This window comes from Mercurialis annua, linkage group LG3 (assembly GCF_937616625.2).
Source record: "Mercurialis annua linkage group LG3, ddMerAnnu1.2, whole genome shotgun sequence".
Lineage (NCBI taxonomy): Eukaryota > Viridiplantae > Streptophyta > Magnoliopsida > Malpighiales > Euphorbiaceae > Mercurialis > Mercurialis annua.
This window is the reverse complement of record NC_065572.1, coordinates 68,294,881-68,311,582: the sequence shown is the minus strand read 5'-3', so window position 1 is coordinate 68,311,582 and position 16,702 is coordinate 68,294,881. Positions and strand designations below refer to the sequence as shown.

Sequence of the window (16,702 nt, the reverse complement as noted above, 5' to 3'; positions counted from 1 at the left end):
TGATTGATGTATTGCATATCTAGAGGAGAAGGAAGGTAAAAAAATGAAATTAAATACGAGAAGAGGATCATTTCAGTCTACAAATTAATTTCGCATGATCAAATTAATTGAATTTAATTATTATATATATATTTGCGGACCGAAATCGATATTTTTTCAATTAAAATATCAAACTTAGGGCATTATTTGGTTATCCCAAAAAGCAAAAGATGAATGTGTAAGCACTTGGTTTGCAAAAATGGTCCATGTGGACAAGTACTTTGCTTCCATGCCTAGAGTACAAACTTTTGAAACCCCAAGGCGTAGATGAGTTGGTAAGGCACTCTTCTAGCTTAAGTGAGGTCGCGGGTTCGAACCGTACTCATGTATGCAGCCGTTTAAAATTTGGGGCCAGAGCTTTGTCTCCCGAAAGGGACCTACCCGGCTCGAGTGGGGATTAATCTGAATGTGGAAGGCTTAAAGGTGCCGTCTCATAGTTGAGACCCGTTCAGGACACCCCATGTACCCTGTACCACAAAAAAAGAGTACAAACTTTTGATGGGACAAAGCAAGTTGGAATTTCATTTGGACTTGCTTGTCTATGCTTTAGAGCTTCTGAAGCTAAGCAAAATTGAAAGCCTATTTCCTAACATAGATGAAATATGCAATTTCTTGGCATTATGCATTTGAGTCCTTTTATAAGAAGAATCTAATAAGGTTTAATTAATTGGACCTTTGAATTTGTAACACCAAGAGCACATGATTTTGGCTCTAGTGTTGGTTTAGATATCATATCATTTATAATATGTTTTCTATTATTAGCTCGACTAGGGTTGTTTAGCTCTTATGTTTTCTTCTTGTATTTAATTGGGTATTAGGTGATTTTAGGTGGAGGAAAATGATATTTGATACTTTGACTCTTTTACACAACCAAAATTCAATCAATAACATACATTATCACTCAAATTTTGGGATGCTTTGAATACAATATGCACCAATTTATCCACCCACACACATACATGTGCATAGAAAAAAAATTAGCACAAGTAAAAAGTTGAGAATATTATCGAAAGCCATAATTGTTTTAGTATATAATAATATAAAGTAATGTATTTTTTATTAATAATTTTATAAAAGTGTAAATAAAAAAATTAAGATAAAAAAATAAAAACTATAAGGTGCATAAAACCACATATTTAAATTGTAAATTAATAATATTATTTAAAAGTTCAAAGATAGATAATTGGTCACCATCTATGCTACTTTGCTTTATTTATTTAGTAAAATTATGGTGAACTCAAACAAAATAATCGTTCTCAAGCCAATTATGTATCTATTGCACTCTAAGCAAATCAAAGCGAAAATACTCCATTAAAATAATGGATAAATACCAATTTAAGTTGACAATTGCTGATGTATAGTAGATTGTATCTTCTGCAAAGTCAAAATTCCAAAAAAAACTTTTGGAATATTTTTTATGTATTTTTGCAAAATGATATGAAAAACATAAAATGACTAGAGAGATATATACACCCATTTTAATTTAGTGAGTAATTTTTTTGTTGGTAGGCGCAAGTGGGTTGTGCCCAAACCTTGGTGTTGTCCATACAGCAATACCTATCAGAGTCACTCTACCTTATCTCTATTCACTTCCCCATTTCACAAGATATTACTATTCATGGTGCTACTCACCATTTCATCATTCTCTTAGGCAAGTGGAAATAGGGGTATAGACGAGCCGAGTCGAGTCCAAGTTATGCTAAAATTAAGCTCGACTTTGAATGTCTCATACAAAATCAAGCCCGAATAGTTTAAATTCTACCAGCTAAACTCGAGTTCCAAACAACATCCTACCTAGTCGAGTTCGAACGATATTCGAATCACTCAAGCTGGACTCGATTCGAGAATAATATAGAATAAACATTATTATCGAAAAACTATCTAATTTAATTTTTTTAACTACAAAATTTGAAATTAACCAATTAAAATGATATACATCTAAATTTAGAGGCATCCAAAACCAATATAGTAAAACGTTAAATAATTATCTTATTGAAAAGAAGCTAGAAAATCTGAAAATATAAAACAAAGAAAAAAATCTCCAACCTTTAGTCAAGAGATTAATTACTGTTAAAAGCATTATTATTACCTTTCTACAAAGAATGATTGATTAGACATGCCATCTCCAAGTGCACTATATATATAAACTTCAAATCTTTCATCATCTCACCAATTTTAACCTTTTTAGTACAATCTTTCATCCAAACACTCAACTTTTTTCTTTTATTCTGTTCTTGTCTCATTTGATTCTGCTCATCTTCATCTTCATCTTTTTTTTTTCAGTATGGAACTTAATAGCAGAAGCAAATCTGTCAAAATATTTCTATAAAGTTCTAATCTTTTTGATGTAACTTCAAATGGGTGGCATTCAAATTTCTTATTTGATGCTGTTTTTAGCATTAGTTTTCTCATTTCTTGCTGCTGCTGATGCTGCTAGTAGTGGAAAAAATAACTCAACTGACTCACTTTGGCTTCTGAGGATCAAATCAGGGTTTGTTGATCCTTTAGGTGTTCTGAAAAACTGGTCTGAAGAAACTGAAGTGTGCAGCTGGACTGGAATTTTATGTTCAGTTGATCAAACTCAAGTTGTGGGGCTGAATCTAACCAACTCAGGACTTTCAGGTTCTGTTTCGGACGAGCTTTCGAATCTTTCATCGCTTGAAATTCTCGATTTGTCTTTGAATTTTCTCACTGGTGTAATCCCTACTGGACTTGAAAAGCTTCAGAATTTGAGGATGCTGCTTTTGTATTCAAATTATATCTCCGGCGGAATTCCTGAAGATTTGTACTCTTTGAGGAAACTGCAAGTTCTGAGAGTTGGAGATAACATGTTGTTTGGTGAAATTGCACCAGGTATTGGAAATTTGACTGAGCTGAGAATTTTGGCTGTTGCTTTTTGCCAATTTAATGGAAGCATTCCTGGTGAAATTGGTAAACTGAAGAATCTGGTGTCTCTTGACTTGCAGAAGAACAGCCTTAGTGGCCCTATACCGGCGGAGATTCATGGCTGCATAAAGCTTCAGAATTTTGCAGCAGCAAACAACAGGCTTGAAGGGGAAATTCCTGCTTCAATTGGGAAGCTTAAAGCTCTTCAGATATTGAATTTGGCTAATAACAGTCTTTCAGGTTTTATTCCTGCTGAATTAAGTCATCTCTCAAACTTGAAATACTTAAATTTGCTTCGAAACAGAATGAGTGGTCAGATTCCATTGGAGCTTAACCAGTTGATTCAGCTCGAAAAGCTCGATTTATCGGTAAATAATCTCTCAGGACCAGTACATTTTTTCAGTTCCAGACTAACGAATCTTCAAACGCTAGCTCTGTCCAATAATAAGTTCGTCGGTAGAATTCCAAGCAATTTCTGCTTCAAAAATTCCAGTCTGCAGCAACTTTTCCTGAATGGAAACATTTTGTCTGGAAAATTTCCTTTAGAGCTATTAAATTGTTCATCTCTGCAGCAGCTAGACCTCTCTGATAACAACTTCGAAGGAGAATTGCCATCCAGCCTCGACGAACTTGAAAATCTCACAGATCTTAAGCTCAACAATAACAGTTTTCACAGCAAATTGCCTCCTCAAATTGGGAACATGAGTAACCTGGTGAATCTTTACCTGTTTGATAATATGTTTACAGGGAAACTTCCAGCAGAAATTGGCAAGTTACAGAGATTAACTTCTATTTATCTTTATGATAACATGTTTTCAGGGAAAATTCCAAGGGAGCTAACGAACTGCACAAGTTTAACACAACTTGATTTTTTCGGAAACCATTTCAACGGCTCCATTCCTCCAACTATCGGGAAACTTAAGAATCTGATTGTTCTTCAGCTGCGGCAGAATGACTTGTCAGGTCCGTTGCCTCCGAGTCTAGGCTACTGCAGAAAACTTCAGGTAGTAGCATTGGCAGATAACAAATTTTCTGGTTCATTGCCACCAACATTTAGGTTCCTTTCAGAATTGTACAAAATTACTCTTTACAACAACTCCTTTGAAGGCCCTCTTCCTTCGTCTCTCTCCCATCTTAAAAACCTGCAAATTATCAATTTTTCGCATAATAGATTTAGCGGAAGCATTTCGCCTCTCTTGGGTTCTAATTCTTTGACAGCCTTAGACTTAACCAACAATAGTTTCTCAGGCACCATTCCTGATAGATTAGCTTTGTCAAGAAATTTAACGCGTCTTCGTCTAGCACATAATCACCTTACAGGCAACATTCCGGAAGATTTTGGCCAGCTCAACCAGATAAGGTTTCTGGATTTATCATTCAACAATATGAGTGGAGATGTGGTGCCTCAACTTTCAAATTGTCGAAAACTTGAACATTTTCTACTAAGTAATAACCATCTTACAGGAACTATGCCTTCTTGGTTAGGAAGTTTAGAACAACTTGGAGAGTTGGATTTTTCATCCAATAACTTCCATGGAGAAATACCTGCAGAACTCGGAAACTGTTCGAGATTACTCAAGCTTTCTCTTCATAGCAACAATCTTTCAGGGAAGATTCCTGACGAAATCGGAAACCTCACTTCTCTCAATGTCCTGAACCTTCATAGAAACAGCTTTTCTGGCTCGATCCCTTCAACAATTCAGGACTGCAAAAAGCTCTTCGAACTGAGGCTTTCAGAAAATTTCCTGACAGGTTCAATACCGTCGGAGCTCGGAAAGCTGACGGAATTACAAGTAATCATGGATCTCAGCAAGAACTCTCTCTCTGGCGAAATTCCATTTTCACTCGGAAATTTAGTGAAACTAGAGAGATTAAACCTCTCTTTCAATCACTTCCAAGGAGAAATACCCTTTTCACTAGGAAAGCTGACAAGCCTCCACAGACTAAACCTGTCGAACAATAACTTCCAGGGCAAGATTCCTCCAACTTTTTCAGGATTCCCGCTGAGTTCATTCATGGGTAATAGCAAATTATGTGGCCCACCATTAGTATCTTGCCTGGAATCAAGGGATCAAGAAAAAAATAGCCTTTCAAATACTGCTGTTGTTGGTATTATAGTGGCCATTGTCTTTACTTCCACACTAATTTGCTTACTGATGATCTATTTGATGGTGAGAATCTGGAGTAACTGGCGAAGAAGAGTGTCGATATCGAGCTTGGATAACGGTTACGGTTTCGGATTTGAACAGAAAAGAAGTGAAGGAGAGATCAAATGGGGTTGTGGAGAAGAGAAGAAGAGGAGGAATGGTGAATATTGGAAAGTGAACTCTATGGCTATAGTGACTCCACACGATAAGCAAATTTCAAGAACTTGCATTTTTCATATCAAAGATACAGAATCTGCAGGGAATACAATGGCTTGATGAGAAGATACATATTTTTTGGTTTGTTTTATTCCAATTTTTAGAGGAATTATGTTTGTATAATGTAGAAAAATACCTTATTGCTCTGCTAGTATATGGCTTAACTTTGTAATCTTAACTGTTCAAAAATTTAAAAGACAATTTCATGTAAATAGGTGGCTTTTTTTTTTCCTTCACCTCTCCATGGTCCATGCATTAATTTTTCAATAAAAGTACATTTTCCCCTTCAATTTGGCATAAAATATACAAATCTATATTTAATTATTTATAAATAAAAAATCCATGGTTGGTGATGGGTGTGGCAAGTATTTGGGGCTCCCTTTTTTGACAGGCCTAAAAAGAACCATAATTTTTAGTAGGGGTGGGCATGGACCGGTTAACCGGTCCATGAGGGTAATTTGTAAACCGGTCCATTGTAATACGGTTTTTAAAATTAAAAACCTAAACCTAAAATTTTAAACGGTTAACCGGTAAATCGGTTAACCATAAAAAACGGTTTTGTTTTTCGGTTTTGCGGTTTTTAACCATATAACCATTAAAAAAATTAAAGACAAAAAAAGATAAAATTTTAATTCTATTTGATTTTCTTAGCAAACAAAAAAAACTATAGAAATTCAAATTATATTAAAAAAATATAAATCTAAACTATCTTATGAATAGGTAAGTCAATGCAAATATTTAAAACTATTATTATTTACTAATAATTTATGAGTAATATTAAAGCTAGGTTTATATTTTTTGAATTGTTTGTGATGTTGTTCACGTCCATTTATGTTAAATAATTATTTTAATAAGGAAAACAATTTTTTTAAAATATTTTCATATATAAATTCTCCTAAAATATATAAATATTTCTAAATAAAAAATCTATCATATATTTTTATATTTAGATTTCATTGTGTGTATATTATAAAATCCATATTATTTTTATAGATCATAAAATATATTTTATTAATTATTAAAAATATATGAATATATATTATATAAACTGGTTAACCGGTTAACCATGGTTTTTAAAAATCCAAAACCTAAACCTAAACCATTAACCATGAAAATTAAAAATCAAAACCTAAATCTAAACCGTTGGACCGGTTAACCATATTGTTCGGTTCGGTTTTCCGGTTTTGGTTCGGTTATCGGTTTGACCGGTTTTTTTGCCCACCCCTAATTTTTAGTTTATCAAAGAAAAAGTTCATAACAAAACTAAAAGAGAATTCCAAATTTTTATCTAAAGGTGGTAACGAGATTTTAATCAAAACGGTAGTTTAATCTATGTCTAATTATAACGTTTTTTTGATTATTTTTTTAGACTTTGTGAAGAATTAGAGAGAATACACAATTCATTTTGGTGGGGCGGAGATCATACGGGTAAAAAAATATCAATTGGACAAGATGGGAGAAACTTTGCATTTCAAACAAAATTTGAGGAAAGGATTTTAAGAAGATTGAAAGTTCAATTTAGCTATGCTAGACATGTTTGGAGATTTATTAGTGTGAAAAATAATTTGATGGCGAAGATATTTAAGCCAAAATATTTTCCAAAATATCTTTTTCTGTAGGCAAAGTTGGGTTCGAATTCTAATTATGTTTAGCCTAGTATTTTGAAACTAAACTGTGTTAAAATGAGCTGGTGTGAGGATTGAAAATGGTAAAAACACTGGAGTATAGGGTTGCCCATGGCTGAACGGGAGCAACAATTTTTTTAACACACCTAGGCCAAAGAGTTTAGTCAATGCAAATGTGAGTAGTTTATTTGAGGTGGAGGCCCTGGAGGGTAATGGGATGTAGGTTTGGTGAAAGATGTATTTTCTAATAGTGATACGGAAAATATTCTTAATATCGATTTTTGATTCGAAAGGAAAATTTTCGGTATATAGTTGTTATAGAGCTATTTGCGGATAGCTTGAGGTGCAGCCTAATGTCTTGTGGAACCAGATTCGGGTATTGTTAGTGTTACTTTATATTGGAAATTTTATTTGGTTTGTTCCGGCTATCTTCCAACTTCAGACAGTTTAATAAGGAGTGTCTTAATCAACGATCAGAGTCCAGTTTGTGCCGCAAGATTTGATAGAGCTGATTACCTGTTTTTTTCGCATTGTGGTGATGGGCATTACTGAAGCATTAAATTGGTTTAAAGGATATAATAAAGTGACAATTGAATCAAATATCATAGAGGTGGAGAGATTCTTAGGTAGACTCAGTCCACCACGTCATCTGTGGATTAAGCCTATCATATAATGACACGTTATTAAAATGATGACAATCTTATAAATTCGTTTATTACTTATTTACACTTTTGAATAGTAATATTACAAGATTGTCATCATTTTAATGACGTGTCATTATATGATTAGTCACAGATGACGTGGTGGACTGAGTCCACCTAAGAATTTCTCCATAGAGGTGATCTTGGAAATTAAAAACCCAAATCTTGTTGACTTCTAATGGAGGATTGTTTGAGTTTAAAAAATAATTATGTAATTTTCATTTTATGTTGTAAAGCGTTGCACAAATCAGGCAGCACAATTATTTTTTCCGGTCATCAGGTGTGTGTAAATACTTTGGATTATTAATAATATTCTAGTTATTGATAAAAATAATTTACTGAACGTTGAAAGAATAAAATTAGTGATAAAACACCTATTTTGATGGGGCCCAAAATAAACCTTTGTTGATTGCTTCTTTGAGTACTTGTTTCAAAATCAATTTTTTAAAAGTTTGTAATGTAATTTCTCTTTAAATCCAGGAATTTTCACGGTGGCCATGTATTTATTGGTTTTTACCTTTTCAAAATATAATCCCCAGGAGAAGGTTTGCACTTTTTGTTTTTGTCCAAATTATCAAACTTAAGCTCTGTTCATGAACTTGTTTATTTACTCCAACAATATTTATCCAGGTGATTGTGTCCAAAAAAAAAACCCACCAGCCAATTAGGATTGACTAAACTCCACCATCACCTTCAGCTCGGTTTAAAAAACTATTTTCACTCAACTGAATCACTTAAAATTAGATGCATTTAGGGGCTGAGTTAAAGTTTAAGTTTAGGGTGGGCAATTGACCACGAATCTTTTAAAGAATATGAGTATATACATTAGTAATATAGTTTTTCGATCTTAAAATTTATAAAATTGATCACCTTAAATTTCTTATATTATTTTATAAATTTTCGATACAATTTTGTCCACTTTATAAAAAAATTCTCGATCCGCCACTGGATGCAATGGTAAAGTCAAACTCAATTATTGATCTCACTAAACATGAGGGCAAAATTTAAAAGTTGAGAAAATGTATGCAAATCTAATGAAGGTTGATGCTAGAAAAAAGCACACCAACTGTTCTTAGAAAGTGCTAAAGAATTGCTTCTTTTTTATCAGTTAATCTGTGCAAAACATGGCCGTCATGTCCATCAGTATAAACTGGCACATGCGGATGGAAGTAATTTGCACATTCAATCTTTCATAATCTAATTTAACAAGCAATTAACAAACTAAAAAAGAGCATCAAAGAAATAAAATTTAAACTAAATACAACAACAAGAAAAAATATTTAAAGATGCGGCAATGGTGGAAAATATATTGGTATAAGAGTATTTATATAGAGAAAGGTTATAGGTAGGGCAAACCTTGTGCTAGGGTTTACAAGCAGCCAGCGGCGGCTGGTGATCATCTATACAAATGTTTGGGTCGACATTAAAGAAATTTAGAGGCTTCATTGCCCATATACTATTACTAAATAAAAATTCTTATACTTTTCATTTTTATTTAATTGACCGCTAAAATAAATTTAATTATTTATTTAAACTTTATATAATTGTTTATTAAATTATAAGGTTCGAAAAACAAATTTAATTATTATTGATGGACTACCAATAAAAGAATCGATATTTAGTCTCTAATTGAAAGAGACTAGGGCCTGTTTGGTTCAGCTGTTTCTTATAGCTGATATCTGTTAGCTGTTGGCTGGTATCTGATAGCTGATAGACCATACGTGTTTGTTGAGATTTAATTAGCTGTTACTGTTTATATATAAAATAACCGTAAAGGGCATATTTTTTTATCTTTATTTATTAATTTATAAATATATTATATTATATAATATTCAATAAAAATATTAAAAATTATTTTTTATAAAAAGGAACGTTTAGTTTAAATTTATTTCAATATTTTTTTTGATAAATTTATGATTTATTTTAAAAAATAATTAAGTTATAGTTTTGTTAATATAAATAAATAATATTAGATAATTTAAAAATAATTAGAGTATTTAAAAATAATTTAAATAACTATATATATATATTAAAAAACAATATATCCTAACAGGGGTAGTTTTTTCTAAATAATTAAAAATATTGAAAAAGCTATCAGCTGTTGGCAAAAAGCTCCAAAATGGAGCTTTTCAAAAAGCAGCTGTTGGATGATCAAAAAGCTCCAAAAAGCTTTTAGAAAATTATCACCAAACACTTTACTTGAGCTTTTTCAAAAACAAAAGTTAAACGCTTCACCAAAAAGCTGAACCAAACACCCACTAAATATATACTACTCCTTCCATCCCAAACAATAGTTCACTTTTCTTATTTTTTTGTCCCAAATAATAGTCCACTGTCCTTACAAATCACAATTTAAAGTGTTTATTTTTCATATTATTTTTATTTAAAATGTATCATTTATTGCTATTAGCCTATAGTCGTAACATTTAATAAGGTATGATAGGAAAAATGAAGATAAATTTGTGAAAAGTTAAAGCATTAACTGTATTTTTTAAACTGTGTGAAAAGGGAAAAGTGGACATTGTTTTGGAACGGATGGAGTATATTATGTAGCAATTAGTTGAGTGAAACTACGAAAAATAAAAATTTATATATATGACATTATAAAAATTTAAATATATTTGTAATTAAATTATGAATTCTGCTTAGAAATTTATGTGTTTATAACTACTAGTTTCGCATCACGTGCTATGCACGTGGCTCGTAACGTAACTCGTCAATGAACATATTAGTAAATTTATTATAATTATATTAATTTTTTATTTATAATTAATATTAAATTAGTTAAGAATTTTTTTAAAAGTAAATATAATATATTCGGTTATTAAATTTTTTTCCATATTGAATTTATTCTTTTATTGGTTTTATAATAACCATAATTAAATAATAAACTTAAATTTATTAATAATATTTTTAAAAATAATAAGATAGAAATTTAAATAATATTATATTGACCAAACACAATATTTTAATTTTGTAGTTAAATCAAACTAAAAGATAGGTATTCCTACTAATTTGGAGACAATTTAGTTATTTTTTACATACTAAAAACTAAATTGGAGATAGTTTAACTATCTATTCTAATTAGGACTTTAATTCCAATAATAATTAATTAAATAACTAATTAGTTAATGATTATAAAACCTTTATTTAATAGTAAACTGAAAAGGATTATTTAGTAAATTTGCATGTCCCCTCCATCCGTGCTTTTGTATATAGTATAGATATAGATTTATTTAACTAGTCTTTAATCAAACCTTATTGCTTATCTAGCTTTTACTTCAATGATTTATTTTTGGCCTAATGCCTCAAAAACTTCCGATCTTTTAGCCCCTTTTCAATCCCACCTTGATGTTGAAAACTGGTCAATTTTATCCTATTTTGTATTTTTGTGTTTCAATTGTACCCTGAAATATTAAAATGACGTTTTTTTGTTTGGAAAAAAATTAAAAAACGTTTTCCATGTCTAGCATATATTAATTGTGTATGTTGAAAATTTATTTAGATTTAGTTAAATTAATTAAGAAGTTAAATTATTTTTAATTTGATTATGGTTTATAGTTAATTTTTAAAAATAAAAGATTTTTTTGTACTTTTTTGAATGGAAATAAATTTAATTTTATCTTTTAACTTAGTTAATTAAATGATTTTATCATTTAAATAAAAAAATTAAAAAATTAAAAAATTAAGGTACAATTGAAACGAGAAAATGCAAAATAGGGTAAAATTGACCAGTTTTCAACGTCAAGATATAATTGAAAAGGGGCTAAAAGGTCAGGGTTTTTTAAGTATTAGGCCTTTATTTTTTGAGTACTGTTTGAGTATGAATCTATATCTATATCTATATATTATATAATTGAGAGGACCAACAGAGCGTTCTCATTAATTTTCCCCAAATAACCTAATATTTACTAACAATATTCCGTTTTTAATAAATTACTTAATCATTATTTAACAATTTTATTATGTTATAACTTTATACCAACATCAACTACCGATAAAACAAGGTCAAATGTCGTAAAAAGGTCAAACCTTTCACAAAAGTTTGAAAAAAGTCCTGGCCTTTTAATTTTGTCGATTTTGGCCAAAAATGGATTATTTAGTTTCACAAAAGTCCTGACCTTTTAATATATGTGTATGCCACGTAGGTGCTACATAGGCAAAATTGAAATAAAATGGAGAGTTGGCCACAATTGAAACCAAATAATTTGTTTTTGGCCAAAATCGACAAAATTGAAAGGTCAGAATTTTTGTGAAACTTGTATGAAAGATTTGGCCTTTTTACGACATTTGGCCATAAAACAATGACCCAAGCTTCTACAGTTCTACTTATATAATACATAATTTTGACTATGTGTATTATCAGTGTGATTATTTTTATTAAAAACAATTGTCATATGAATTGTTTTGATGCTCACAATTGCCATTCATAGCTCATATGAATTGTTTTATGCTCCACCATGTTTGAGGTATTAATATATATCACATGCATTATTCACTTATAACTAGAAATATAACCAAACTATTGAAATAGAACACCTTTTTGAGTAAACTGATTTGTTCTTACTATAGATGGGACATACATGCTCGGAGATGTGGTATAGAAACAAATCAAATAGAGAATTGAATTTGTTGAAAGTAAAATTCTTTTTTGTTCATTAAAACAGGTTTGTAGCTCTTAAATCGCACAACTAATTGAATCTGTTGAAAATATAACTTTTCTTTGCTCATTATATTTTTTTTTTTTTTGAGGTAAAACAAAACTTGCAAAGCAAGACAAAAGAAACTAAAAAACAAGAACTTAGCTACAGCTATCAACTACATCTACGTGAACTGCATTATCATCTTCCCACAGCTGACACCATTGAGGAGGAATATCTTCAATCCAGATTTTCGCTTCACCTGCGGTGGCTGCTGCTGCAATGGAATGGGCCAGTCTATTGGCTTTCCTCGGCACCCAGTTCCAAATAACCTGCACAAACTCATTTGCTAGGGATCTGATATCACTTAAAATAGCACCAAGGTCTGTAAGATACTCATGATCACCTTTGAGGGCAGAAATGAGTTGGACGTTGTCGCTCTCCATTTCGACCTTGGTAAAAGAGCAGTCCTTTGCAATTTCCAAGCCCCATAAAAGAGCCTCAGCTTCCGCAATGACAATGTCCAGACCTGATTTCCGTTGAGCGTTGCCTATCACCATTATATCTCCATTCTCATTTCTCCCAGCGATACCTATGCCCCAGTTGCCTTCAGTGGTGATGCCTGCATCAGAATTAATTTTGATACGTCCATGCATCGGTGGTTGCCATTTAATCTCATTCTGAACAGTGACTCTAGACACATCATTATGAATTGATTTAAACTCAGTCAGAGTTTTATCAATAATGTTGAGGATAACCGAATATGGAATGGTGTTGTTATTGAAACAAAGTTGATTACGGGCGTACCAAATGCTCCAACAAACAACCCAGAAAAGTTCCAAAGCTTCATTATCAAAGTCTTTCCAATGGAGATCTGCCCAATGGATAAAATCATCCTGCGGATATCTTCTGGTGTCGAGACAAAGGTTGCAAGCAAACCAAACTCCTCTAACCCATTCACAATCTTTGAAGACATGGTTAATGTTTTCAACTTCGCCGCATCTGGTACATAAACCATCTCCGATATTGGTACGATGTTTCAAGGCGTCTTTCGTAGAGAGACTGTTGGTTAACACCCTCCAAGCAAAGTGTTTAATTTTTGGCGGAATCGACAGCTTCCAAAGAGATTTCCAAGATTTGCTTAAACTGGAATGGTTATTACTTGAAGGTTCTGGATAGTTCCTGCTTCCCATTTCCAGATGATAGGCAGATTTGACCGAAAAAAAACCGTTTTTGGAGTAGTGCCAGCAAATTCTATCATGAGCAGTAGATGGTCTTCTAGGCATGCTTTTAATGAATTGAGCATCTTCTGGGTTACACAGATTATCAATTCGGTTCTCGTCCCACTCTCCAAGATGATGGTTCAATAATTCGTTCACTGTAAGATCAGTATCAACGTCCCCTGTGGCTGGGAAGACACGAAATCTGCCTTCTCTTGGAAGCCACGGGTCCTTGAAAATTCTAATTGAACTACCGTTGCCCACATTCCATCTTGTACCACGCGACAGCAGAGGGATAGCTCCATGGATACTCCGCCAAGTAAAACTCGACCCCGGAGATAACTTAGCTTCAAGAAGAGAGTGTCTAGGAAAGTATCTAGCTTTTAGGACTTGCGAGACCAATGAATTTTCCTCGTGCATGATTCGCCAACCTTGCTTAGCTAGCATGGCAGAGTTGAATGCAGAAATATTCCGAAATCCGAGACCTCCGCTTGATTTGGCTCGACACATCTTCTCCCATCCTATCCAGTGCATACCCTTGTCTTTGGAGTTATTTTTCCACCAGAAGTTAGCCATAAGACTTTGAAATTGTTGGCAGAAATTTACAGGCAATCTGAATACGCCCATAGCATATGTGGGGATTGCTTGAATAACGGATTTGAGAAGGATTTCTTTTGCGGCTTTCGATAAGAGCTTTTCTTTCCATCCATTAAGCTTTTTCCAAACTCTTTCAAGAAGAATATTAAAAATCTCACGCTTAGATCTACCAACAAAAGTCGGGAGCCCAAGGTATTTGTCATGATGAACCACTGTGCGAACTTTTAGAAAACTAGTAATATTCCTCTTGTTTGCAGCTCCGATATTACGACTGAAAGAGATGGCTGTTTTGTCGAAGTTAATAAGCTGACCTGAGGCTTGTTCGTAACAGCGAATAATCTTATGAATCTCGGAAGCTTCACTCTCAGAGGCACGGCTGAAAATTATCGAATCGTCAGCGAAAAAGAGATGGGAAATTACTGGGGCTGTTCTAGCGACTTGGAGACCATGAATTCTGCCTTCCTCAGTGGCTGCGGTGAGAAGACCTGAAAATGCTTCAGAACATAAAATGAACAAAAAAGGCGAAAGGGGGTCGCCTTGACGGAGACCACGGCTGGGGAAAAATTTGCTCTGCGGGTTACCATTGATCATAACAGCAAAAGAGACCGTCGAGATACAAGTCATAATCAGAGAGCGAAATTGAGCCGGGAATTTCATTTTCTCCAAAACAGCCCCGATGAAACTCCATTCTACTCGGTCGAAAGCCTTGCTCATGTCAAGCTTCATTGCCATATAACCTTTTTTACCCTTTCTCTTTTGATGCATCTTGTGGAAACATTCAAAAGCGACCAGGATATTGTCTGTTATGAGTCGGTCTTTGACAAAAGCGCTTTGAGTGGGAGAGATGATGCGCGGTAGAATGTTCTTTAGCCTATTAGCAATGACCTTGGCAACAATCTTGTACAGGACATTGCAGAGGCTAATGGGGCGGTAGTCTTTCATGGTTTCCGGATTTTTAACCTTTGGGATTAAGACTATATGCGTGTGGTTCAAGTGTTCTGGGAAGGGATCCCCATTCAGAAGTTTAAGAACAAAATTGCAGATATCTCCGCCAATGATGTGCCAAAATTTTTGAAAAAAGAGAGGAGACATACCGTCTGGGCCCGGGGATTTGTGAGGATGCATATTATTAACAGCTTTAAGGACTTCATCTCTGGTGTATCGCCTGGACAATTGCTCAATCAAATCATCAGTTAAAGAGGTGCGAATACCTTTCAAGGCTGCTTCGATATTAGTGGGGTGCGAGGATTCGAAGAGATTTTGGAAGTAGTCTCTGGAAATAGTGTCGAAGTCAGAGTCTTCTTCACGCCAAATCCCGTTAGAATCAAATAATCCAGATATTGTGTTTCGTTTGCGACGATGAGAAGCTTTCCTATGGAAGAACTTTCTTTGCTCATTATAAGTATGCCTTTTTCAGGTAAATTCTCATTTCATTTTTAGTTTTTCAATATCATACAGAAAGTTGATTTTTTTTAAAAAAAGTGGTATTTGTAACTTTTTAATATACGTTTTATATAATTACTTATTATTTTTTATTGTTAAATTATTATGTACTACAATATAATTACATTTTATGAAGTAGTTATCTACTTTGTATCAAATTTTATCAAATATCGTTTTTTATTAATATAATGTAAGCAATGGATATTTATATTTATTTTCTTGATTTTAATGATAGAAAAACTTGCATCTGCATAATTTTCAAGCCATTCTTAATCAATTTTAAAATTCTCAAAATATATATTATTTGATTTATTTTTGAGTGTTCAATCCACCTCTTCACCACAAAAGAATTACTATGAATATATAACTCATAATCTCATATGACTTGATAATGGTCGAATAAAATATTATACACGAAAAAAGCTAAATTAAAAGAATAAAAGAAACAACTAGAAAGGAAAATAAAAAATAAAAAACAAAATATTTTATTTTACTTAAAACATCAAATTATAATTGCAAATAAAAATTTAAATTATGTAACAGTTAAATAAAAAATACATAAAATTATAGGCTGGAATGAAATTTAAAATTTATTTGGAACAACAAAAATTAAAAAATATGTACAATAGAAAATAGAACTATTACGCACATTTATAATAGAAAAAGAACATCAAATTTATTAACAATTGCAAAATAATCATTTCACACAAGTATTTTATGAATACCTCGAGATATAAAATATTATGACATTCGATTCATATTTCATTAAATTAAAATAAAAAACTTCATACAAATTTGTGAGAAAATATAAAAAAGTTAAGGGAGACGAAAAAACTAAATTCCAACACGAAAAATATACTATAAAATATATCACAAATATCAATATTTTAAATAATTTATTGCTAAAATATTAGAAGAAAATATCAGTTTGTAAATTATATTTTCTGTATGTATTAATTTTTGAAATTATATATTAATTTGATTCTACGCAAATGCGCAGGCTTATGACTAGTTTCACATAAAACATGGCTAAATAATGAAAAATACAATTATAAATTATCAAGTTGGAAAGATGGAATTGTCCTTAGTTGACCTAATAATAATTTTTTTATCCTTTATTGACATAAAAACTGAGGATATTGTCATTAATTGATCAAAGAGAGTTACAAATGAATTATCTGATAATGA

General features: G+C 32.3%; 1 protein-coding gene across 1 annotated transcript; it reads left to right on the top strand.

Moving 5' to 3' along the window:
* Window positions 1-2,206: 2,206 nt before the first annotated feature.
* On the top strand, window positions 2,207-5,500 carry LOC126675268 (LRR receptor-like serine/threonine-protein kinase GSO1). Its single transcript, XM_050369880.1, has one exon. The coding sequence runs from the start codon at window positions 2,397-2,399 to the stop codon at window positions 5,346-5,348; it is 2,952 nt and encodes a 983-aa protein (XP_050225837.1). The 5' UTR covers window positions 2,207-2,396; the 3' UTR covers window positions 5,349-5,500.
* The last annotated feature ends 11,202 nt before the right edge of the window (window positions 5,501-16,702 follow it).

Excerpts from the sequence above, each read along its gene's own strand:
- LOC126675268 (XM_050369880.1), top strand. The coding sequence starts at position 2,397 with ATGGGTGGCATTCAAATTTCTTATTTGATGCTGTTTTTAGCATTAGTT.